The sequence below is a fragment of the Dermochelys coriacea genome, chromosome 3, assembly GCF_009764565.3.
Source record: "Dermochelys coriacea isolate rDerCor1 chromosome 3, rDerCor1.pri.v4, whole genome shotgun sequence".
Lineage (NCBI taxonomy): Eukaryota > Metazoa > Chordata > Testudines > Dermochelyidae > Dermochelys > Dermochelys coriacea.
In genome coordinates this window covers 41,182,045-41,207,567 of record NC_050070.1, presented here as the reverse complement: position 1 = coordinate 41,207,567, position 25,523 = coordinate 41,182,045, and the positions used below count along the sequence as shown (strand labels likewise).

The 25,523-nt window shown below is 38.7% G+C and overlaps 1 protein-coding gene across 1 annotated transcript in view; it reads right to left on the bottom strand.

Moving 5' to 3' along the window:
* Positions 1 to 25,523, bottom strand: part of MYOM2 (myomesin 2) — a 114,295-nt gene that overhangs the window by 26,697 nt on the left and 62,075 nt on the right. The window contains exons 18-29 of the mRNA XM_043510349.1: positions 24,379 to 24,399; positions 22,690 to 22,877; positions 18,790 to 18,916; positions 14,658 to 14,836; positions 14,313 to 14,427; positions 13,203 to 13,359; positions 12,982 to 13,088; positions 9,065 to 9,109; positions 8,561 to 8,697; positions 2,729 to 2,873; positions 2,558 to 2,617; positions 638 to 705 (exon numbers count right to left, since the gene is read on the bottom strand). Of these exons, the coding sequence (XP_043366284.1) occupies positions 638 to 705; positions 2,558 to 2,617; positions 2,729 to 2,873; positions 8,561 to 8,697; positions 9,065 to 9,109; positions 12,982 to 13,088; positions 13,203 to 13,359; positions 14,313 to 14,427; positions 14,658 to 14,836; positions 18,790 to 18,916; positions 22,690 to 22,877; positions 24,379 to 24,399 (1,349 nt within the window). The remainder of the gene's footprint in view (positions 1 to 637; positions 706 to 2,557; positions 2,618 to 2,728; positions 2,874 to 8,560; positions 8,698 to 9,064; positions 9,110 to 12,981; positions 13,089 to 13,202; positions 13,360 to 14,312; positions 14,428 to 14,657; positions 14,837 to 18,789; positions 18,917 to 22,689; positions 22,878 to 24,378; positions 24,400 to 25,523) is intronic.

Sequence of the window (25,523 nt, the reverse complement as noted above, 5' to 3'; positions counted from 1 at the left end):
TATTAAAAATGAGTAGTTAAAACTAATACAAAAGTGTCTGCATTTCTCAAAAAGCAGTGAACATCCTGAGTTTGATGCTTCCCAAATTAAATCCTTTTAATTATTCATTCCTCTCATTATGAGTTCTTATAAAAAGTAAAGCAAGTAGAATAGTCAAGCCTCCTAGAACAGCATGTAAGGACAATTAATGACAGTAAGAGCTTTCTCAGAACTCCGTATACATTACTTTGAAATTAAGATGTTACTTTTTCAAAACCATTGACTAAAATATGAAAAGTCCTGTTTTGTCATCTAAATTCATACAAGAAATATTTATTTGCTTAGCTCACTATTAAAAACAAATAGTATTTTAAAATGTATCTTCTACATAGATTCATAGATAGATTCATAGATATTAAGGTCAGAAGGGACCATTATGATCATCTAGTCTGACCTCCTGCACAGCACAGGCCACAGAATCTCACTCACCCACTCCTGTAACAAACCCCCTCACCTATATCTGAGCTACAGATGTCCTCAAATCATGGTTTAAAGACTTCAAGGAGCAGAGAATCCTCCAGCAAGTTGTTGTTATCTCACATATTATTGTGATATTTATAAAACTGCCTGGGAAATGTTTCCAAATATGTTTTCTCACCTTACAGACAAGTAAAACCTCACAATCTTCCGTAACTTCCCAGTATAAATACTCCAGAAAATGAGGACCTGGGAAACAAAATGAATTTAAAACATATGCTATGGAATCTACAAGGGAACATTTCTCACTTCAGTGTGAGCAGGGGAAAGTAGATATTGATCCAATAGAAAGTAGATCCAGGAGCCTTGGTCCCAATCATTCATTAACTACATATTTCCTAAAGGAGAAACCTTTCAATGAGTGTTTGTCTTATTGATGTGGGATGCAGAAGGGGGAAAAAAAAAAGGTGGGACCCATCTTAGGTTGCAGCTGAGGAGATGTGCCATTCCCAAAAGCACTCCAACTTACTGAGGGAGACAAATAAAGTCCTTACATTTGATATTACCCGGTTGTCAACTAAGCGTACGAAAGAGATAGAATAGGGTTACCAATAAATGTCCAAATGAAATATTTACTGGAGAGGGAATTGGAGAATAAACAAGTGTCTCAAAATGCTTGCCTACTTATATGTTCAAAGCAAAAATCCTTGAACAAACATTATTTTTCCAAATTACATTAAATGAAACATATTTAGATAATATTGCTAAAGAGAAATCTGAACTACTTGTGTTCCCTCATAATCTGCTCCACTCCTGCAAATAAGCATGCCCATGAGTAGCTTTCCTGACAGGTACAGTCCCTTTGAAGTCAGTGGGATGACTCATGTGAGTAAAGATATGCATATGTTTAAGCGTTTGCAAGATCAGGACCTAACAACATAAATGTAATGTCTGATCCTATGAGGTGTTGAGACCCTCCCACTGAAATCAATGAGCGTTGGCAGTGCTCAGCTCCTCACAGGAAAAGATCCTCGGAGCTTGTGCATTGAAGGGAATATTTTGTATCTTCGTTCATAAGACTGTAAATAAACCAACATAGAAAATACAAAATTACATTATTTATGCAGCTATATTAGGGATATCAATAAAAAATAGGTGGATTAGCAGGAGATGACAGGATGAACTAATAGGTTTTTACCATCTCTAATTTTTGTGATTCTGCTAGCTGGTGTCCTGAGATTAGTACTTATGGAAAGGTACTTATGCAAACTTTGGAGCAAATAAAATAAGCAATATTTTTTCAAACATTCTAAATAACATACACTTGATAAATTATAATTATAAATTACAACTAGAATGAAAATATTTTAAAAGAAGGATTTAATAGCTATGTATTCTGAATTAGACATCTAACTAGTATGCTACTTTCCTTGAACTGCAAAAATTATTCTTGATTTGAATTGTAATAAAATGTAGACTGAACTTTATACAAAGAGAATAATAGGTGCACATTTGGGGCCCAGTCCTCTATTCTTTTATGGAGTTTTGCCTATACAAGGACTACAGGATAAATTTGACACTACACTTTGCACATATGAATACACCTCCCTCTCCACCCCCCCCATCCCACCCACAGATACTGATCAATGATATCAATGGAACTACTTGCATGCTTAAAATTAAGCACATACTGAAATGCTTTGCTGGATCAGACAGAGCCTACAGTAGGATCCCACACCGGTTAAATCAGAAGAGAACTTCTTGTAAGGTCCCCAACTTTACCTGCCCTGCAGTTGTGTGAATATTACATAGTGGAAGTTCTACCACAAACTGAGAGCAGTAAATGACCCTAAGAAAGCATAATTATGGTTTCTGATAGTGTGTGCAACTGTGCTTAAAGCAGACTTCTTGGGAAATAGTGTATGTAATACAGACTTCTTGGGAAATAAGATTCTCCATCGTGCAAAGTGTTCAGTATGTCCTGCATGGTGTTCTCAACTCCTACTGATGTCAAAGGGAGTTGAGGACACTCATCATTCACAAGAGGTGCTCTGTTAGCTGCAAAAATTCTGTCCTAAGTCACCAGCCCTTCCTCTCTTACCTTGTTTCCTGAGATACTCCTTTCTCTGGAGCTCAGCCTCAGCCAATACTGCCTTGAATGCTAAATTAATGGTAGAAAAGTGTTAAACAATATTAGTTGCTGAAGAACTCAAAAGAAAAATTGAGGTGCATTATTTTTTATAGTCTGAGCCAAATGTTTCAGGGAACTTACCATCTCCGATGAGAACTAATGAAGACTGGTTCTTGGCATTTCCATCTTCAATTTGTACAGTGTAAGTTCCTTCATTTTCAATTGTAAATTGGTCCATCAGCATCTCAATAATGCCATTTGAATAGTCACACTTAATTCTATGGTGCTGGAATTAAATAGCATTACAGTAGGTAAGTATAGCTATACAATGCGATGTGTAGTGCAAGTTATTTATAATTCCCTAACAGTCATCACCATATTCATTTGCTGATTTTATGTCCCAGTTGCCTATCCTTCACCTCTTACTATGATGCTTTCTGGGGCAGGCCCTGTCTCTTTATTTGTTTTTGTACAGTACCCAGCACAATGGGGCCTCTCTGCTACTATGATATGAATGTTTAATAATCATAACAACAATTCTTTTTTCACCACTTATAAATCTAAGTGTAATGGACCATGCTGGCTTCGTGTGAATGAATAGTTGGCCCAGGGTTCCTGGGCTGGAACCCCATGCAGTGAGAAGCCCTGGGTTCCCCTACCAGCCACCAGGGAAGCTAGTATGAAGAAGGGGGCAAGAATAACAGGGAGCCCTGAGAAAAGACACTGAGGACCACAAGGCCCAGAGTCAGAGACAAAGGTCTGATACAAAGTTTTGGACTTTTTTTGTAGGATTTTTCTGATACCCCAGAAGGGATGGACTAAATCATGACCTGGCCAGAGGGTTGAGTTACAGGAAAAGACACCACTGCAGTGAAGAAGCAATCGTCAGCAGGGGGCTACCAGATGGAGAGAGAGCTGCTATGTTATGACTGGCCACGAGGAGGCAGTGAGTGAACTCCTCCATAGGCTGCAAAGAAGATGTGGGAAAGGAAACAAGATGGCATAATTTTGGAAAGAAAACTGTGCACATGAGATTAAGGGTATGTCTATATTGCAATCATATGGCCATGGTTTCACTGTTACAGTACCTGAGTTCGCTAGATTAAAGCAAGCTCAGACATATCTACTCAAGATACTATTATACCCTGTGATTGCAGTAAAGATGTACTCTACTACAGATTAGATATTACATTACACTCATTATGGGACGTATCCTGGTCCAGTTAAATGGAATGGCCTTTTAATACTGAATGGGAGCAGCATTAGACCCTGTATTTTTAATAATCATTACTGACATTTTCAAAAGTACAAATTATAAAAGGGAGATACTTATGGCATGTTGTGGTAAAGAGCTGAGCTCTCTCAACTTCCAGTGGAATCAAGTGGCTCACAGAAACAGGTCTTAAACATATAAACAATAGTGAGAACATATGCCAGACAATAAAGAAAATAAAGATCTAAAAATAAATAGAGGAAAATTGAAAATATGAACAAAATTATAAATGCAATAAATGAAGCAAAATAAGAAACTACATTATTTGATATGAAACATAAAGTTATAGCAGAATAAATGAGATGCAAAAAAAAAAATAAACAAACAGGCATGGAAAGCACATTAACAAAAGGGGAGTCAACTAGTGCCAAACAATATGAAGGAATCAAAAGAGAGCTGGACAAGTTTGGAGCAACAAGTGAGGGAGATGATTTTGTGTCAGCGTTTTGGATGGATTGAAGAGAGGTAAGGTGCAAGGATCACGGGCATGATGGGAAGAGGTTGCAGTAGTCAAGGTGACGATCTTGGAGATACCATTGAGAAAAAACTGGTGGGTTTGATGTGGAGTGAGAAAGAGAGCATGGGTCTATAAATTACAGAATCCTGAGGAACAGAAAGGATGGAAGAGTGCTAACAGAAATAGAAAAGAAAGATAGGTTCAGATTTAGTTTCCCATATAAGGTCCTTATTTATGTGAAGAGTTCCACTAAAATCAATGTGTCTACTAGTATGAATAACGACTTGTGTCAAGAAGAGTTAGCAGGATCGGGCCTTTATTTGTTAAGGACAAGAGGCCATTTTGAAAAATAGATGATTGGTACTGAAATCTAAAGGTTTAATATAAAATATCAAGGAAGCAACTATCAAATGAATGTCAGGGGGAAAATAATGAAGGGAAAAGTAAAGAAAGAACAAGTATGATAACTAGAGTATTTATTAATGAAATGAAATACAGAGAGGAGAATATGTACATTATTTGCACATAATTACAATGGAGATGTGGTCATAAAATCTGGATGTTGACATCTTTCTTTGAATACATATAGTAAAGTAATATCACAGGATAAAGAAGAATTGGCTCAATCACCACATTAAACAGGACGTTGGCATATATAATCAAAGTCTGTAGGAAAAGAAGGTACAAAAGAGTTGGTGGTCATGATTAAAAAGAGGGGTTTGTGTGTTAAATGAAAAGAAGCTACATGTTATGCATTAAATTAAGTGTCAAGCAATACAACTAAATCAAGAAAACATTTATCACAGTCTCTGATTCCAGACCCTGTACTCATTGAAGTCAATGGCAAAATGCCCATTGACTTCAATGGTACAGAAACAGACCCAAGAGAGAAAACTAAATTGGTGTTTCCAGCAGTAGAAAGGAAATTAGAAGAGGGAAAATACAAAGGCTCAATCTTGTCCTTTTTCTTGCTTCTTGAATTTGTTATATTTCTTGCTTTTGGGCACAGGGAGCAAGATTAAAATGACTAAACAGGCTGAACAGTGCCAGTTAATTCCATTTTCACATTACTATATTTCAAACATCTTTCAGAAGTGGGACCAGAGGAAGTTTTCCCAATTAGGGCCCAGAAGAAAGTTATTTCATTCTCGTCAATGACAAGAATCAAACTACATTCTCACCAGCACAATGGTCTATTGAACAAGTTCACTGACTGCAGTCCAGTCTCTAGGCAGGTTTTGGAAAATAATTAGGCTTTGAGCTATTGCCATTATGCAGCAAGATGAAGTTCAATGATTTTATGGGTACCATAAATACAAGGCTTTTATGTGACTTTCCACAAAAATATCATCAATCTCCACAAGTAAATGTCACCTGTGGATTACTAATTAAAATGGTGAAATAATACAGCTTGACTGCAAGAGGCTATCTATGATGTCAACTCTTTCAGAACAGATGCACACTAAGAATAGATGAATCAGTTCTGTAAACAGTTCCAAATCCAGAATATTGAAACTTCAATAGATGCTAGTCATCTTTTATTCATGTTTTCAATGTTACAGTTTATTACTTCTCAAAAAAAGCTATAAGGGGGAAAGAAATTTATTATTCTAACAGAGAAATATTCTCTTAATCCTGTCAATATGTAATCCAGGGGAATGCTCTTTGCTCTCTAGGGTTTGCAAAAAATGCAGACAAGCTTCTCTTATCAAAAAGGTTTTCTGCAAACTAAGGGACAGATTAATCACTTTGAAGCCATAGCCATGCTGAGGGAGCAGTGTGAAACCACCCCACCCCAGAAAGATTACTGGGGGGATTGTGTGGCAGACAGGCACAGACTCTCGAATGCTGCTCTTTATGTACAGAGGGTGAGCAATGTGCTCCCCCCAGTGTGCTGGCCCTGCACTGTGACCTGATGGTTGAGGGGGTGGGCTGGGGAAAGAGCATGGCACTTATCCTTATCGTTCCCTGATCCCTTTACTGGGTCCATTGCAATGAATGGTCTTAATGCAGCAGTGCAAAGGTAGGGGAAGCTCCTGCCTTACTCTTCTAGTGGCAAGGCAGCCATGCAGAGGCCACTCCCAATCTAGCCTCCAAATTTAAAATACATGAGACATCTCGCTTAAGTCACTGGGAGTACCCATATGCATAAGAGCCCCATGACTGTCTGTACCTATCTATACAAGCAGCAACATATAATCTTGCTGCTAACAGAAGCACCTCAGCTGGAAAGTTGTGCTTATGCAACAGTCAAAATACTGTAGTACTGACATGCTCACATGTAGCAATCCACAGCTAGAGGCAAGTGGCAGATATATTACATATTATAGCAAACAGATGAAACAAAGAGACCCCTTCTGCCCCCCGCCCGCATCCCGCCAAATCTGTATTCATTTATAGAACATAATTCAAGATGGGCCTTTAAGGTTTGAAAAGTTCAGCTAAGTTGTGATTTCCACTTCCAGGTTCTGACTGAAACTGGCAATGCCAAAATAACACAAAAAACTGTTTTTAAGGTATTTTTGGACAGGATCAACAGCAGAAATGGGGACAGCTCAGGGAAAGTCTGTTCTAACTATACTAAGGTGATGGGAGCTTTAAAGTGCCCAAGGGTCCAATCAAACTCCCTCAAAAAATCAATGGGAATTTTACCACTGACTTCAGTGGGGGCTCTATTAGGCCTTAAAACACCTAGGCAGATATTTCCATCTCAAAAGGTTAGGATAAGCTTCTACTGTACAGTTCGGATGTTTATACAAACCCAAACTCCAGACCTTTAACATTTGCCCATCACTATTGTATAGTCATATGTTCATAGATACTCAGGTCAGAAGGGACCATTATGATCATCTAGTCTGACCTGCTGCACAACGCAGGCCATGGAATCTCATCCACCCACTCCTGCGAAAAACCTCATCTATGTCTGAGCTATTGAAGTCCTCAAATCGTGGTTTAAAGACTTCAAGGATCAGAGAATCCTCCAGCAAGGACCCGTGCCCCATGCTACAGAGGAAGTCATTGATCTTGCCTCATGTTTATTTTTAAAGACACATTTCTTCCAATTTACACCTTGATTATAGAAAATAATAAGATGAAGAAAGCCTCAGCTCAGCCAACAATGCCAGTCCTCATTACCCACTAGTCCAGTTTTCCATCAAGCACTTTGCAGCATTCTCCCACTCTGCCTTTTATGCCTAGTATAGTAGGAATTTAGGCCCACATTATATTTGGGTGAACTGTGGTTTTAAATTGAGTTGGGATATTAGGATGAGCAATAGGCCCAAAGCACGTGACCAAAAAGAATGAGATCATGAGAAAGAAAAGTTATGGTGTTAAATTTGTAGTGACCTTCAAAATACCACTGTTATCTTATTTAAGGTTTGGGCTGAAGTAATAGAAATAAAACAGGGTTAATTGGGTCCTAGGTGCAAGAAATAATTCGTTATATGAGTTTGTTTCATGTATTATAAAAAATTGCTTAATCTGTGCTTAGCTAAGGTCTGACAATTGGCAATGACATCACTTGTTTGTTAAAGGGTATAAAAAAGTAAACTCTGAAAGAGTTCTTTGATAATACCTGCCTAACCAAGATGGAGCCAACCAGTATGGGTCTAAGCACCCTGGGGCTTAGCCTGTTTTTCAGTATCTTGATTAAATGCTTATAAATGTTCTGTTACTGTTTTGATATAGTAAATTGCTTATTATTTAGGTTCTTTAGGCATGTTTAGAGCAATTGTTTGAATAACATTCAGCCTCTGGATTTAATAGAGGAATTTATGGTTAAATTAGTGTTGTGATAATACTCTTCATAAATAATAAAAATTCCAACACATGGGAAGAGTTCCCCATAAAAACTTGCACAGCAACCACATTGTCCTCCTTCAAATCCCTTCTTAAATCTCACTTGTACTGTGATGCCTACAAAATATTTGGCAATGGCTGAGCAGTACCATGACTGGTGCTTATTACACCAAGTATGGTTATCTCAGTGTTACTTTGTTCTCCCCATCACTCGTTTGTCCAATTATCCCTAGCTTCCATATCTCATAATATGCTTAAATTATAAGATCTTTGGGAGCAGGGCCTGTCACTTTATGAGATGTGTATATAGTACTTAGCACAGTGGCATTCCTTCCAGGCACTACCAATACATCAACATTAATAATAGCGTAGAAATGCGGATTTAAGTAATTCCCATGCAAAAGTGACATAAAGGCAACTATAGCCTTCCACATGTACTTACATCGCTGTTTACAACTTCTTTATCATTAATAACAAATCTGAAGCTGGCATTCGGTGACAAGCTCTCAGCTTGAACCCAGAAACGAACCTCTCCTTTATCAAACATCTCATAAGCTAATTCTGATTTCAGAGGAATTGCTACAAGAATAAGAGCAAGCAAAAGTCAATAATGCATGAACCCTTGTGAGCAAGAAGACAGGAATTAAAAGCAAAACTCTCCTGTACCCTTTTTATGCATTTTAAAGCTTCTTTCTAGGAGTCAGAGCACAGTCTCCACTATATCCTTAACGCAGTGTTTGAGGATTTTGCATAATAGACACCCTGCTAGTATGGACAAACATCAAAGGACTCTTGAGTGATGAAGATTGCTATCAGATAAGAGCTAATATTTGTTTTAAATGAATCAAAAGATAAGCAAGCAAATGAGACTGTCATTGTCCTTGGGAAGCACAGCCATCAATGTGTAATTATTTCATGAACTATTAAATTCAGAAGTTCTACTTACTTGGGTTCTTTATATCATGGCTTAGTGTCATCAGACGTTCAAGCTCTGAAATTACGAAAAAGTTTCAGGTATTAATTTATTCTGACAGAGTCAAAATGCAACTGTTAAAACAGTGTACAAATCAGCATCAATGCATAAATAATCTGCTTATGGCTTGTAGGAAAAATACTCCAAAAGCCTCTGAAAATTCAGGTCTCAAAAGCTAAATTTCAGAAGACAGGAAAAACTTAAAATTCTGGCCCATGGATTTAGTAAATTTTCATATTTAAAATGTATGAGAATGTAAGCATGGAGCTAAAACTCATTCTATGGGATTTACACTAAAGATATATAGGCAATATGCACCTAACCTGCATCTAACACCCCCTTTATCTGCCTCCCGGCTCACTGACGTATCATTTCCAAAAGGTTTCTTTGCTAAAACAGCTAGATTGAGAGCTGGTTGGTAGGAAATGTTCAAATAGCAGTAAATCCTTATGAAGATTGCGTACCAGGCTAGGTTCCACATAGCTGGGAAATAGGACTAATCCTACTTAACATATTTATTACTGGTAGGGACTTGGAGGATGAAACAAAGTGCATCGTTTCAAAATTTACAGATAATACAAAGACAAAAGGAAATGATCAAGGATTTTAGGACACAATGGAGGATTTAACAAAATTGCAGAAGGATTTGATCTAGTTTTGAGAAATGTCGGGATAGCTAAGAGATTATTTTCAATGGTGGAATAAGTAAGGTGATACATATGAGAAGAGCAGACAAAAAAGGTAAAATGATCATTCCATGTGTTAGTCATGGCAGAGGAAGAAAGGATTTAAGTTTAGTGGGGGAAATACTACCAGGGTTGGGACACAGTGCATGTCTTTCAGCAAAAAAAACTAGGAATGTGTTAGGGTGGCACACAGATGCTATGGTGATGGGCCCACTAAAAATACAATTGGATGCACAGATGGATAAGTGATATGTTTAACTTAAAACTAACAATAACAATGATAAATTAAATATTCCAGACAAAGCCTTTATAAGGCCACATCTTGAGTATTATGTACAGATGGGGTTGTCTAAGACTAGACAGATTAATAATGGCTATTCAGTGCCCCAAAACTTCATTAACTCAGAGTGAAGGTTGACCATCAATGCCTTTAGAGCATCAAGTGCACCTAGATCTAAGCCTGTGAATACCAGGAAATACAGAGTTAAGGTACACACCAGTCCTGTCCCTAAACCTTAATCCTGCCAAGCACTACTAGGAATACACTATAACTAGGTTTCAGAAAAACTGTCCTATAATGATTAGGTGTAAAAAAACCTGCCCTATAATGAGTAAGACACAGTAAATGTGTCTTATTACGCAGTGGACTGTGACCTACAGAATTGTGCTCTCTCATTCGTCTGTGTGTGGATTCCAGCTGCCCTTCACAGTTTTAGGGACAGCTATATTGATTGATCTAAGCTTACTTACAGCAGGTTGCCGCAGTACACACTATGATAAGAGAAGAGGTGCATCTACACCCAAAGTGATCTTGGACCCCTCGTTTCTGTGTTGAGTTAGATTGGTAATATAAGTACAGGGGCACAACAGTCTATTCTTGCCACGGCAATCTGTAGCAGTCCACTGGCATACATAACAGTGTACTACAGGACAGAAGTAAGTGCAAGTGACATTCCAGAGTAAATAGTTAGGACAAGGATCAAGGAACAGTAAAAGCTGGCATCTCTGGGGTAGTTTGTACAAAGTACATGAAGTGGTTGAATACAGGCACAACAATTTTCGAAACACCTGAGTAAGGGTGTGGATTGCAGAATACTTAGAAAAATCAGCTCTTAGAGTAAATTGGTCTCAGCATCACTACAGTGATGCTACTGTCCCGCAGTAATCAAGGATTGGGAGGACAGAGAAGGGAAAGTTAATGTATGGTATGAAAGATCTCTTGAAAGGGTTCAAGTGTGTTTCTCATGGAATAAACAAGTCTACAAGGTGATTTCATTACAGTTTCACAGGAAAAGAAAAAAATCCAGGAGTGGGATTTTGACTTAGGAGCACAAGTCCTGCTGATATTCAGTTACATTCAATGGGCCTAAGTCATTTAGGCACTTTTGAAAATCCCATCCCTAGATTTTTTCATATCTTCTGAAATTGTAATGAGATCATCTTTCAGTCTATTTCACAAAATGCAGTGCAAGCACGCTCCATCCACCTAGGCACGTACTTGTGTTCCTAGCCTGTGCCATCCTGGCTTCAATGCCAGATAGATGAATGCAGGTGTGAGTACATCTACCTGAGCTGCAATTGCACCTCTGATTGCAGTGTACACATACCCTAAGTCACTTAGCTCAAGTCCTTGGAGCACAAGACCCATTGAATGTCCCACCTCTAATACTTGATTCCACCCACCTTTAATTTATTTTGAGTGTAAATCAAGTTTCCAGCTGAATTCTATGGGCTTTGGATCAGCTTTAGATGCTTAAAAGAAAGCGTATACATTATGTGACAATAATTGAAAGCTGTAAAATGTGAGGTTTGGGTTAGATTTCAAGATGCATTACGAATCAGTTATTAGAAAGCAGGCAGATAATATTTGAAGGAAAAGATGAATGTAGCTTTTGAATAAAAAAATATAATTGGGAGGAAGGTAGGAAGGTTCCCTGAATAGTAAAGCCTGCCTTAAAGTAGGAAGAAGTCTAGATCTAATCCAAAATTAATGTGCCAAATTATGCGGGGTCGTATATATATGCACCCACACAAGATGTACCCATAAAATACAAAATCTATTTGGGAGGACAACAACTAGAGCTGTCTGTAGCTGCTGATGGCATAAAAGGCTGATTGGGAAGGGTGTGACCAGATCACCAGCCTCTAAGTACCACAACAACTGCCAGGAGATCACTGGAGGGAGCATGGGTGTGACTCTTGCTAAAATGTAGCAAGTGAACCTCTCCAATACCAACAAATTTATTAGAGCATAAGCTTTCGTGAGCTACAGCTCACTTAGCTCACGAAAGCTTATGCTCTAATAAATTTGTTAGTCTCTAAGGTGCCACAAGTACTCCTTTTCTTTTTGCAAATACAGACTAACACAGCTGCTACTCTGAAACCTCTCCAATACCCTCACTCTCCCAGCTTCCCTTGGATAGTGATGGGCACACTAAATAATGGCAACCCCAGTGAAGTAGAGCATAGCTACTCCAGATTTATGCCAAGGTAACTAAGAGGAGAATTTGGCCCAATATCTCAAGACACTGCTATTCCACTAATATAGTTCTTCCTCCTTCCTTCCAATTACAGCTCTGCATCTTAGACTTATAACCTAGTTCTATACATTTAACTCCAGAGGCTGTATCTGTATTTTTCAAACTATTTAAGTCACTTTGGATAGTGTATAGGATTTTGAGTTTAGGTTAATTAGCTGTTACACAGTTGATTATTAAAGAAACATACTATGGGCCAGATTTTCAGAGCATGTTAACTGTAGAATTAGGGACATAAGTTCACAAAATAGTGCACACAGCTAATTGGATTTTCAGAAGCTTAACTGAATTGCTCGTGCAATTGAAACTACCAGATTTTTTTGTTGATAGTGGGTTTTTTTCAGATTTTATTGCATCCTAGCTTTACAGTAAATTTGAAAATTAATACTAATTGTGTACATCCTTTATCTTTTTTTTAGTTAACTATTTCCTTAAGTACACAATGCTGAAATTTCACTTGTATGCTAACCAGGAAAATAGACAGCCACTCCCAGAATGCCTGTTCATTCATATTTATTTTGTTCTTCTGCACAAAACAGAATGGGTGCTTTATGTCATGAACAATAAGTAACTTCTTATGAAATTACCTAGTTTGCGTGTACATCTTGTTTTCTTAATATAGCCTCACAGATAAAGAGAGGCAGTGCTTAAATAATAGTGCTCTTACCTTTCTCATCCATTTTAAAGCTGGATGAGATGCCATCTGTGTCACTAACAGCTACAGAATAGGTTCCCAAGTCCATTTTATCAGGATTTTTGAAGTACAACTTAGAACTAAAGAAATCATTAAAAATATATATATATATACAGTTAGTGGCTTTGTCACAAGTGGGCAAAGTTTTACAAGAACAAACTTCTAGTGCCTTTATACAGAGTTGCAGAACTTACTGCTCTCCAGTTGTTTCAACATTAAATTTGTCAAGATCAGTAATCTCTTCATAGGATTTAGACCAAGTAAAATCTGATGCCTCTGTCACTTCTGGGCAATCAAAAGCTAGGTAAATGTTACCTTCATCATCCACATTTGCAGTAATTTCCTTAGTTCCTGAAAATTAAGAATCAGTTCATAAACACAGCAGTCAATAAACAGCATTTATTCTTCAAGGCCCCGGTTCAGCAAAGCACTTAAGCAGGTACTTAAATCCATCCTTCTTCAGAAATGTGTCTTAAGCACATTAAAACAGGCTTCAGCACATTTCTAACTTTAAGCATGCGTTGAAGTGATTTGCTTAACATCCTAGAATGGAGTTTCTTATACTGTACAAGGAAACAGAAGTCTAAAAATGCTTAGTGACACTGAGCTATGAAACAAAACTGACTGTAAACTTGAAAAGTAAACTAGTAATATAAATTGTAACACAAACTAAGTTATTTAAATATTCTTGCAGTGTTAACAATCAGCATGCCAGGTTATGCCTCTCACACTCAAATTAGGAAATACTTTACTGTATGAGCAGACTCACTGAAATCAGCGAGACTAGTTGTGGAGTACTACTCAGTGTGAATAAGGGTGACAAAATGTGGCCTTATTAATTATTTAGCAACATGGTAACAAATTTTTTTTAATACCCTTGTATATAATACATGTCCTTTCAACACCTACCACAGTAGTTAGCACTAACAGTGGTTGTTGTAAATGTCTTGTTCATAATTAGATTTAATGGATAAGACAATGCTTAATAACTTTCCAGTTGCTTTAAATAACTAAATAAGGTTTACAGTTAGCTAATCTCAGCATTTGTATTTATCCAGGTATTTTCCCTCAGTAAGTAAAAGAAATTACAAAGACACACTGCCAATACTTTGATAACTATATCAGCAGATATGGTTATCTCAGTTAAAACTGACAAGTTTTTCAGTACCAACATTAAACTATCCTAAGTTCCTGGAATGCTTATTTCTGCTACAGTAGTGTTTACACCATTTTCTAAATTATAAATTATAAATTATATTATATCTACATTTTATGTTTGGGAGATAACATAATTTAGTTCATACCTGGTTTTGCCTTGACAAGCACTGGCTCAGAAATATCAGATGATTTGCCTATACCGGCTTTATTCACTGCACGGACTTTGAAAACATAGGTTTTGCCCTCATGTAAATCATTGACCTTGAAAAGGACAGAGTGAAGTTTGTGTTAATTACATAAATTTGTATAATTGAGTAATAAGAATTTGTTAGCAGAAGTTCAAGGGTGATATCCTGACCCCATTGAAATCAATGGTGAAACTTCTATTCATTTCAGTGAGGCCAGGTTTTCACCTCCAGGTTTTCTTGCTTGGTCACTTTTTCATTGAAACAACAGTAACTACAACAACCTTGTAGTAAATGAAATGTTACCTCTAAGTAACAGTGTGATATTTGTTTTTCATTAGCAGTGGTCCACTCTTCTGAATCTACTTCCTTATAGTCCACAAAATACCCAGTAACAGGACTGTCACCAATGTACACAGGTGCTTTCCATAGAAGTACTAGTGATGTATTCCTAACTTCACAGAATGTCAGATCATAGGCAGGCCCTAAAATATTTTGAATATTGAAAAATTAGTCAAACTTAATAACGTTTTATAACCTGGCCCTTTTGGACGGGGGAGGAATGTGCAATTTATTTTTTTTGTTTGGTTTCAATTTCCCCCCCTTTAGAAAAAGAAGTTGTATATATTGCTATATTTTCTCAGGTTAAAATGCCTATGTCTATGTCAACTCACAAAAACTGTTTACTGCACCACCTCCCTTATGCAAGAGTAACATTAGTATTCCAAAGCGTACATTGTTAGCTGCATCCCAGTTGTTTCATTCTGAGGTTAAATTATTCATTTGAAAATCCAGGCACTCTAAAATATTCTGAGGAGGGATAGGTGCTTCTTTTTATTGTTATTTTAATTCACTATTTCAAATTCAAGGCTGCTCCATTGAATTTGGAATCAAACTGGTGACTAAGCATCAATACTTCCATTTTCAGTTTTATTGTTTCTATTTTATTGGTGAGTATGAAACAGGAGCCACTGGCCTGATCCAAAGCCCACTGAAGTCAGTGGGAGATTTTGCATGTATTTGATCGGATTTGGATCAGGCTCTATATGCATTGACAGAAGATCACTTTTCAGTCTGAGGACGGGTGTAGATCACCCTAGAGGAAGGGAATTGAAGAGGACATTTAGACAACGAACTATTAAAATAGTAGGCACTCAAATTTCCTTGACACTGTAAGTAGTATATGTGTGTTTTTGTGTCTTTGTATCTTGAAGGCTTATATTCTCACTACCACATCTTCTTTTTCTTTCACTGAAATTGTTCTGGTACCACACAATTTACAATATTTCTTTATATAAGAAAATGTTAATAAAACTGAGTTTGAACAGAGTACAAAACAGTAAACCACATCAGATTTCTTTCTATCACACAGAACAAACCTACAATAGTATACAACTACCATTCAAAAACACAAAACAAAGACAGGTTCTTTTGAATAAATTAGTGTTTCCCTCCATTCCATCTGACTTTCAATAATGATAAATAACCAACATGAAATGCTACAGTGGATGAAATGGATATGGTTCACAAGACACGCATAAGGATATCATTAGTGAGCAATAAAGGGGTGATTCTCCATTGGATATAAAATACGGAACATAGGATTGGAAGGGACCTCTTTGGTCAACAGGTCTAGTCCCCTGCTGTCTCAGGCAACCTTGTCATACAATTCCATTTGTAAATTTACCAGTGTGTTTTCTTTATAAACCTGTGCACTCTTTCAGACCAATGAGTACAGGTAAGAGATTTCTCATGTAAATGTAAGGCTGAGATTGTCAAAGGAGCCTAAAGGAGCTGAAGTTCGATTCCTAACTGTCTTCGGGTCCTTTGAAAATCCCAAGCTAACTGTCTTTATGGCCACTAATAGTTAAATTTCCTATAGGCAGCTGTATTTACTAAAGTCCTAGAAGGTGGAAGAAAAATGTAGTGCGAGACTTGATGAAGAGGACTCTATACTACTAGTAAAAGGTGCAATCTTTCGTTGTTCTAATTCATGTAGAATAATTCATTAGCTGACATTGTAAACTCATAGAGGCTAACAGATATACCTAAGGCTGGGGCTCTGCAGAAAAAAAATGGACACCAGCTATTCCCCTACACACTGGATTGGAAACTGGAAACCTTGCATTGGGTTTTGGCCTCCCTGTAGAAGAACCAAAATGTGTAAGAGCTCTTCCAATATCCACAGCAAGAACAGGTGTGTGGTAGACATGTATGTTTTTATGGAATTTCTTTATGTAATAAGCGTAAAAGGCTCAGACTGTCACTCCATCCTAATTCAAATCACACTTCCTCCTTTTGGTTGTTGCTAAGCCATTTTCTAACACTACTTTCAAAGAGGTTTGGAGAACATTTTAAACAGCTTTTTTTCTAGCAGGAAGAAATGTAATACCACCTTTTCAGTTAACTGCATAATGAGAACAATGCAATCAGACTGCGGACAACAAAAGATCAAGATGTTCATCATGGAAATGAAAGCTATTTCCTCTTTGTCTCCTGAAGACACCTTTTATTTTATTTTTAGACAAACTCAAAAGGGAAAAATCCTTGCTTATTCACACACTGGGTAATTCCACTGACTTTGTGGAAGATTTCAGAAGGAGTAAATCAGTGCAGTACTTGGCCCATTCAGAAGAGTAACTACCCCTTGATGTCATTTTGATCCTCAGTACTTACAAAAGAATGTGAAAATCTCACATGTGATAATGGACAGCAGGTCAAATTCTCTTACTTACACCACTGTAATATCATAGAAGCCAACAGTTAGGACTGGTATAACTCAATGGAGAATTTAGCTAAATGTTTCTCATTCCAGTCCAAAGTTATTTTCCATATATAAAATAAAAAGAAACATAAAATTATCCTCTGACTTACACCCCCATCAAGCCACACTGGAGACAGTGAGAACTTTTATCTAGTTTTAGGAAAAACAGTTTAAATTTCCCCAGAGAAAATTAATCCAGTAAGGTATTTTGTTCAGAAAGCAGACATGAATAGATGTACTGATCTATTCCCAGTGGTCAATGGGACCATTCATGAAGGAAGGTGCTACTTAATGTGAATGAGGGCATCAAAATGTGCCCTTTACTAAATAACCTGAAATTAAATAAAATTGGAGTCAAAATTATTGCTCTGAATGCTCCCCAATAATAACCAAAGAAGAGTTACTTTTTACAATCCTACGCGGGTTAAGCATTTGTGATCTGTGACTCTTGGGCCAGTAATATTTTCTCATTTAACATTTTTTAAAAGTGAATTTAGTGCTTGTGATTAACAGTCCTGAAGCCTGAAGCTTGAGGAGGATGGAGAGCAGAACTGCAGGTTTCCTCGCAATATGCTAATGGGCCATAACGCTGTCCTGTTGGGACTACAAATAGGGCTTTTACCTCTGTGTTTGTTTAGGGCCCAACAAAACTCCCACTGAAGTCGATGGGAAGAGTCTAGAGCAACATCTACACTACAATAAAAAAATCCACAGCACCGATTTTCAGAGTCCAGGCTAATTAATTCTGGCTGCTTGGCTAAAAATTGCTGTGTCAATGTTCAGGCACAGGCTGGAGCCTGAGCTCTGAGACACAGACACACACACACAGAGTTTCAGAGCCTGGGCTGTAGCCCAAATACGAACATCTAAACTGCTATTTTCAGCCCCACAGCCTGAGCCCTGTGGGCCTGAGTCAGTTGATTAGGGCTCAAGACTTGGTGCTGTGGTTTCTTTGTAGCATAGCCATACCCTGACTGACTTCAGTAGGATCTAGATCATTCCCTTACTCTTTGCTAGACAGTGCCAATAGCCTTCCTAGTAGTGGCTTGTTTCCTGCATCAGCCTATTTATAAACTGCCTTATTAGAGATCAACTACGTGTTGGGACTGCCAGTAATGGCTGCAACTGTAAGGGTGTATATTGTGATATAGATATATCAGTTCACTTGCAATTGACTGAAGACCTCAATTCATTTTACACAGGACACAGAGCCATCCAGTGACAATGACTTTTGTTCACCACCAATAAGTGTCAGATTCAAACCTTAACATAGAATATCAGGGTTGGAAGGGACCTCAGGAGGTCATCTAGTCCAAGCCCCTGCTCAAAGCAGGGCCAATCCCCAATTTTTGGCCCAGATCCCTAAGTGGCCCCCTCAAGAATTGAACTCACAACCCTGGGTTTAGCAGGCCAATGCTCAAACCACTAAGCTATCCCTCCCCCCAACCCACTTCATATCACCTGGGCCATCCCATCCACTCACAGTGTATCAGCAAATTTAGTACACTTCTCGTTTAGCTTTTTGAAAATCAGACACATCCTATTGAAGCAATTTGACAGGAACTCTTGTAAGAAAATTACACCTTCCTTATATATTCACACTGGGATTTCAAATTGACTGTGTTGCAAGGAATTTGCATTAAATTGAGTATTATGAGGAACTAATAGACTTACCAGGTTCTGGCATGGTCCAGGCTTTACACATAAAGTGCTCACTGGGATCTGAGGGAAGTCCTATACCAGCCAGGTTTGTAGCAGCGACTTTGAATTCATAGAAGGAGTTTTCTGTCAAATGCTCTACCTTTTCAAAACAGCCAAGGACAAATTAATATACATGAAAATGTATTACTTTTTATTCAAGGCCTTGGAAATTTAACAATAAAAACATACATTTATTCACTGATTGATTTAATCATTATTAAGCACCATAGATTGTACAAGGAAGTAAAACAAGATCCTGCTCTAAGGATCTTACAATCTAAACAAGAGAGCTCATATAGACACAGCTTTTATCACAACACAATCAGCCTTAGTAATGTCCCTCACATACACCCTTCAAGGCACAGTTCCTCCTCTTCCCTCCTCTTGCTGCAGTGGGAAATACATTTTTGCAGCTCTGCAAAAGGTGGAGCATACTTTGACCTCACGAGTGACCAGCTACTTAGAGGATCATCTCCGTCACCTATGCAAGAAAGAGGATCATCTCCATCACCTATGCCCACTCTCTACCCTTCTGCCCCCTCCCCAACCAGTTGCTCACAAGGGGGTATATCTGAAGAGCAGGAGCTGTGTTCAATCAAAGCCCAGATACAGGTAGGCCTTATTGACTGAACTGGGGGTGTCAGAGAGGCTGTACTTCTCAGCTGAGTAAGACAAGGGCACAACCTAGGTCATAACAGAAAATAATGACACACCCCTCAGGGTGGAAGGGGAAAAAGGGTGGATAACAGAAATCTAAGGGGAAAGGAAATAAACCTCTTGGGAGAGGAGTATATTTAAATAACTCAGATCCTGCATTTGTTTTGTTTGGGTCCTTTTCCTCAGTTGTTGTACTTAATTGCATAGGGCTTTTATTTCTTTTCTTTAAATATTATAGATTCTAGAAAGGGAGGAGATAGCACTGGGGATGGGATCAGCAGGGCACAGCTGATAGCCAGTAGATCCAAGCCAGAGCCACTAGTCACATCTCTGTCACTCTCCTGGCTTTTTATGGTGAGCGCGTCACTATTTGAGCTCAGCTTTGCAGCTTATGGAAGTCCCAGGGCCTTCCTATGGCCTGCTCCCCTGAGCAGCACAATCACTGTGGTAGTTCTGCATTTGGACCCTCCACAGACCCTGCAGATTTCCTTCCCGTTTTATTTTCTTTTAAAATTGTGAAAGGGAAGGCTCAGCTAATCACAGGCACCACTGTGGAGGGCCTGGAGGATCTTAGATGTTCACAAATGTTAGAGAAACTAGGTCAGTAGTCTTTGAGAAAAAGGAGATAAAGAAGGATTTTAATGTAGTATTTAATTTTTGATGGGAATAGAGAGATTTATGCTTGAAAGTTTATCTGAACTAGCGTCAAATACAAGATCAAAGCAAAACCAAACTGAGCTAGGAGATTGCCAGGCACTAAAAGAATTTAGCCAGAATTTCTTAATATATAAAGTAACTAACAACATAAGAACTTAGTGCAGCCAGTAAAAATGGTTTAAGCCTCCACCAGTTATTAAGGGGAAAATATATTTATGGAGTAAGGTACAATTATTTAATCCAGGAAAAGGATGAATCTCCATAGATTTCCTGGTTTCCCTCTATCTATTTATGTTCTAATACTGTGTATCAGAGAGCCTAGTATGCTTACCAGGCATCATAAAATATGTTATGTGCCTAAAAGCTTTGTTTCCTTTATTTCAATCAGTATTTCAGGCTTCGATCCCTCAAATGGCTGCATGCAGATGCACTCCTGCATCCAAGCACAGTCACTTGGAGGACTGGTTCCAGAGTAGCAGCCTTGTTAGTCTGTATTCGCAAAAAGAAAAGGAGTACTTGTGGCACCTTAGAGACTAACAAATTTATTAGAGCATAAGCTTTCGTGAGTTACAGCTCAATGCATCCGATGAAGTGAGCTGTAGCTCACAAAAGCTTATGCTCTAAAAACTTGGAGGACTGTGACCTTAGACACCAAATTAATTAAAGACTAATTTGTTTTTCTTAATTTACATTATATGTTTGCATAGAATGCATAGAAGAAAAAACTTAACACCCTGACTAACTCTTCCCTTTCATACTTATCCACCCTTCTAAAACTATTTCCCCATGGTATTTCTCCCCCCCACCCCACCCCTCACTGTTCCTCTGATATTCTTGTTAACTGCTGGAATTAGCCTACCTTGCTTGTCACCATGAAAGGTTTTCCTCCTTCCCCCCCCTGCTGCTGGTGATGGCTTATCTTAAGTGATCACTCTCCTTACAGTGTGTATGATAAACCCATTGTTTCATGTTCTCTGTGTGTGTGTGTGTGTGTATATAATCTCTCCTCTGTTTTTTTCCACCAAATGCATCCGATGAAGTGAGCTGTAGCTCACGAAAGCTTATGCTCTAATAAATTTGTTAGTCTCTAAGGTGCCACAAGTACTCCTTTTCTTTTTGCGAATACAGACTAACACGGCTGCTACTCTGAAACATACATCTCTGTGTCTTCTATGCTGGCTCCTGTGCATGAGCTCATCAGCAAAGATATTGCCTCCTTTGCATTAAGATCTCTCCTAAAGACTCACTCCTGCTGCGAGACTTATGGGGAAATTAGGTGACTCACACTGATAATTTTGAGGAATATTTGGGAATAATTTCTAATTTATAGTTTCATAGAGTTCAAGGCCAGAAGGGACCATTAGATCATCTAATCTGACTTCCCCTATTACATTCCACCCAGTTACCCTTATATGGAGTCCAGTATCTTGAGTTAGACTAAAGAATTCAGTCCTACACCGTTGTGTGCCACGGGCAGAGAACAGGAGAGACTGAGCTGCCACCAATGCTTGACTCCCCTGCATTGGCAGAGAATTGATTAGATGAGGCATACCCAGACAATCCTAACAGGTGATCCATGCCCCATGCTGGAAGAAGGCAACCTCCCATCCCCAGGTCCCTGCCAATGTGACTCTGAGGAAAGGTCCCTCCCATCCTGAAATATGCCAAGCAGGTTGACCCTAAGCACGTGACCAACACACCAGCCAGGGTTCTGAGAAAGATGAGTCTCTGTACCATTTCAGAGCACAGGTTCACCCCATCAGGTATCTTATCTCTAGTTGTAGCCAATCCTTGATGCGTCAAATGAAAAACATTTTGAAAAATAAATAAAAATGTAATAATTTAACCTAATATTACCCAAACATGTGGTTAAGCACCACCTTCACTACTAAATGGTTGTATCCCTTCCACCCAATCTCTCTCTGTGTCTTCAGATTGTAAATTCCTTGGGGCAAGAGCCATGCCCTATTCTCCGTTTGGAAAGCACCTCATAAATTATGGGAAGTACCATCAATCAATCAATCATGACCCTCCGTTGCTCTAGAGCAGCATTTGCTCTGCACTGGAAGCTGGACCAGAGGCAAAGTGGTAGGGCTGGAGCATGATTTTCTTTTTAGTTGAGGGGAGAGATCCACAGAAAGGGCAGGTCTGCTTCCTTTGATCTTCGCCCATCTCTGTTCTCTCTCCAGACCTCCCACACTACAGGCAGCATAGTAGCCTGCTCAGCCACATTCTTCTGCTCTCCCACCATATGTTAAAGAACTGGTGTATGACATCTTTTTAGATCACAAGCTACTCTGCCCTGAATAGGAAACATGCTTCCAATCTATTCCTCAAATCTCCCTCATCCAACCAGCCATACTTCTCTAGGTCTAGGGGGGCAGTGGATTGTGCTGCATTGCTACTTTCCCCTTTGCATGCCTCTCCACCCCAATTCTCAAGTTTGTCACACTTTGTTGCTCTCCACAACACACAGTTGAGGGGACTGAGCCATTTTTAGTACTGTCCCTTCAAACAAGTAAAACTTTGCCAATTGTCCAAGAGTAAAATAATACCAACCGTATAAATTCTCTCCTTAACAGGGGAAGAATTGACTTCATGCCAGTTATGGTGATGAGCCTCCCTCTTATCTATATAATAACCAAGGACTGGTGATCCTCCGCTGAACTTTGGCAGTTTCCACCCGAGAGTCATTGAGTGACCATCACAGTTAAGGAGTGTGATGCCATAAGGATGTGATGGACAGGCTACAAGAAAATAAGCGTACTGAGTATTAGTACAGTGTTCAAAACACAACAGCTAGAAGAAATATGGTCATTTTCCCCCTCTTCTCTTCTATAACATGTGGCTACAGGTTACTGCATCTACGCAATGGTCTGTAAGGATAGTAATAAAAATTCACTTTGAGATGACTAATACCTTGGTGAACAACAGCAAGCAAGCAAGAGCCCCTTTGCCAAAAGAGATTTTGCTGCTATGTCTGCCCAATATTATCAGATTTTGCATTCCTTGGCAATAATGCTGATAATGCAAGTTATAAAATGGCTGGAATGGACTGGAACAGAAGGCTGTCTGGATCAACACATTCCTAATACGCTGAAATGTTCAAATAGGTGCAAGGATGTCTCGCTCAACATTAAAGGGTCTTCAGCAGTGTTGAAGTTAATGAAAATACCTCCTGACCAAGGCTTCTGAAATCTTCTAGCAAGTACTTCAAACTGAGGTTGCTATGTTCACTGCTGTGAACTTTGTTAAGATGCCACAAGCCTAAGCTACATTGAACCAGGAAGAATAATGTTCTTTGTGAGTTTTCCCCAAAGACGTTATACCTGCTAAAGCAAGGAGCAGGCATATCTCCAGAGCTCGCAAGAGGGTTTGTAAGGTTGTTTTCCTGTGCTGTTTGTTACACCTATTCAACAGGCCTAGCATACACTTCCCCCAGCACTATCTTGCATTTGCCATCTGTGATCATAACCTTCGCTAAAGGTACCCCTTCCTGGATCTGTAGTTCTATAAGCAGTGCTAGCTAGGTTCCCTCCCCTGGAGCTCCCCAGAGCATTTTAGCTGAGTTACTGGGTCTTCCTGCATAGAATTTGGCCCATCACATTTAAAAGACTAGAAAAAAACTACCCGAGGCCCAATATAGTCTCTGCTTTTAGAGCTGTATTTGTGCTCAGCATGAAGTACTGACAGCAATCAGCAAAAACAGGCATTGTTCTTTTCCAAATATGGATGAGACTCCAGAGCACCATTCACAGCCAGTTGTAATAAAGCATGTAAAACATATCTCAGCACCTCAGAGTGGGTCTGGCTTTGTTAAACAACCTGGGCTTTTCTGTTATTACCACTTCAAGTTAAATAGTAGTGTGCACCAGTGAATTCTTACCAATGGAAAGCCTCGATCCTGCAAACCCACACATGTCAATCACTTCAGCTGTATGAGTGCTCCCATTAAGTTCCCAGTTATGACTGCTGATGTGGATAAGCACTACTCACAGGCGTATGGGTTTGCAAGATTGGGCCATAAGACTGTGCAGTGTTAAATGATACAGCCCCATGCAACCAACAACTTCAAATAAAATGTGAAGACAAATTCCAAAAAATCTGTTATTTTTATTTTATTTTTATGCCTTCCAACTGACTAAGTGACCGCCATGGTGTCTGAGAAGAGATGTTGCAACATTAAAAAGTGCAGGTGTATTAGAATCTAAAGGTAAACAAATATAAGCATACTTTCCTGCTACCTACCAATATGAGGTACACTCCCTCCTAAAACAATCAAATAGAATAGATTTTTTTCAATAATAAAATATCAAAGATTAAGGAAAAGTCTTCTAATATGCAAATCTTTTAAAATTTATTTCTGAATACAATGTTGATTGTCCTTCCTCTACAACTTTGAAAGAGAACACATTCAAATATTTAATTGAAAAATTTTCTTACTAAAAGAATATACTATTAAATCCAACTGATCTTCCAAGTGCAGGACATTTTTGTTACTTTTCATTCAAGTCTCAAGGCTGTGAATGCAATTGGAAAATCAAAGGCAGAATAGAAATAGAGATTATACTTTACCTGTGTGTGTGCATTATGGCCCAAGGAGCCATTATGCCCTCCAATAAGCCTGTATGATGCCTATTCAAGCCAATGGAGCTGTGTACATGCAACGAAGGGCAGAAATGGATTACTTAGATTGAGGCTTTGCTTGCAGAATGCTGGAAGATGCGGATCTTCCCAACTATATTTTGTATTAAAAGGAAATCTGGGTTTCCATCAAACCTACTGATCTAATTGTGACAGCCAGTAGCTGATCCAGCACTCTGATCACTTAAGCATTCATTAGCTCTACTAGGAAAGGCCTGATGGAAGAGGAGAGGACTTAATTGCCTAAGCAGACGGGGGTTTATTAGCTAAGGAGCTAATTATCCCACCTGGTGGAGAGGTTAGTTAAAAGCACCGAAAGGAAGTCCAAAGGAAAAGGCTAGGAAAGCTTAGAAGAAGGATCTCAGGATGGTAAGAGTTCTTTCTCTTTCGGGAGAAAAGGCTAAGGATTAGGAAAAGCTGTAAATAGACTTGCTGCATATGATTGTGATGGTGGTTCGGTAAGGGTAATAAATAAATACATAAATAATAACCAACTAGAAGGCATCCAAGGCTGTTTGTGAGAAACAGGAGAGGCATTTGCCTTGACTGTTACAGCAATCAAACAATTTTCTGTTGGGTGTAGCCTTGTAGTACCTGAAAGTCTTCTTGGTGGACCAGATTGACTAGTAAACTGATTTGCCCTAAATGAGCATTAGAAATCTGTCACAGGCTAGTTTAACAACACAAAGCAGCCTGGGAATAGGGGTGAATCTGGCCCTATATTTCTAAAATGTCTTTCATAAAAAAAA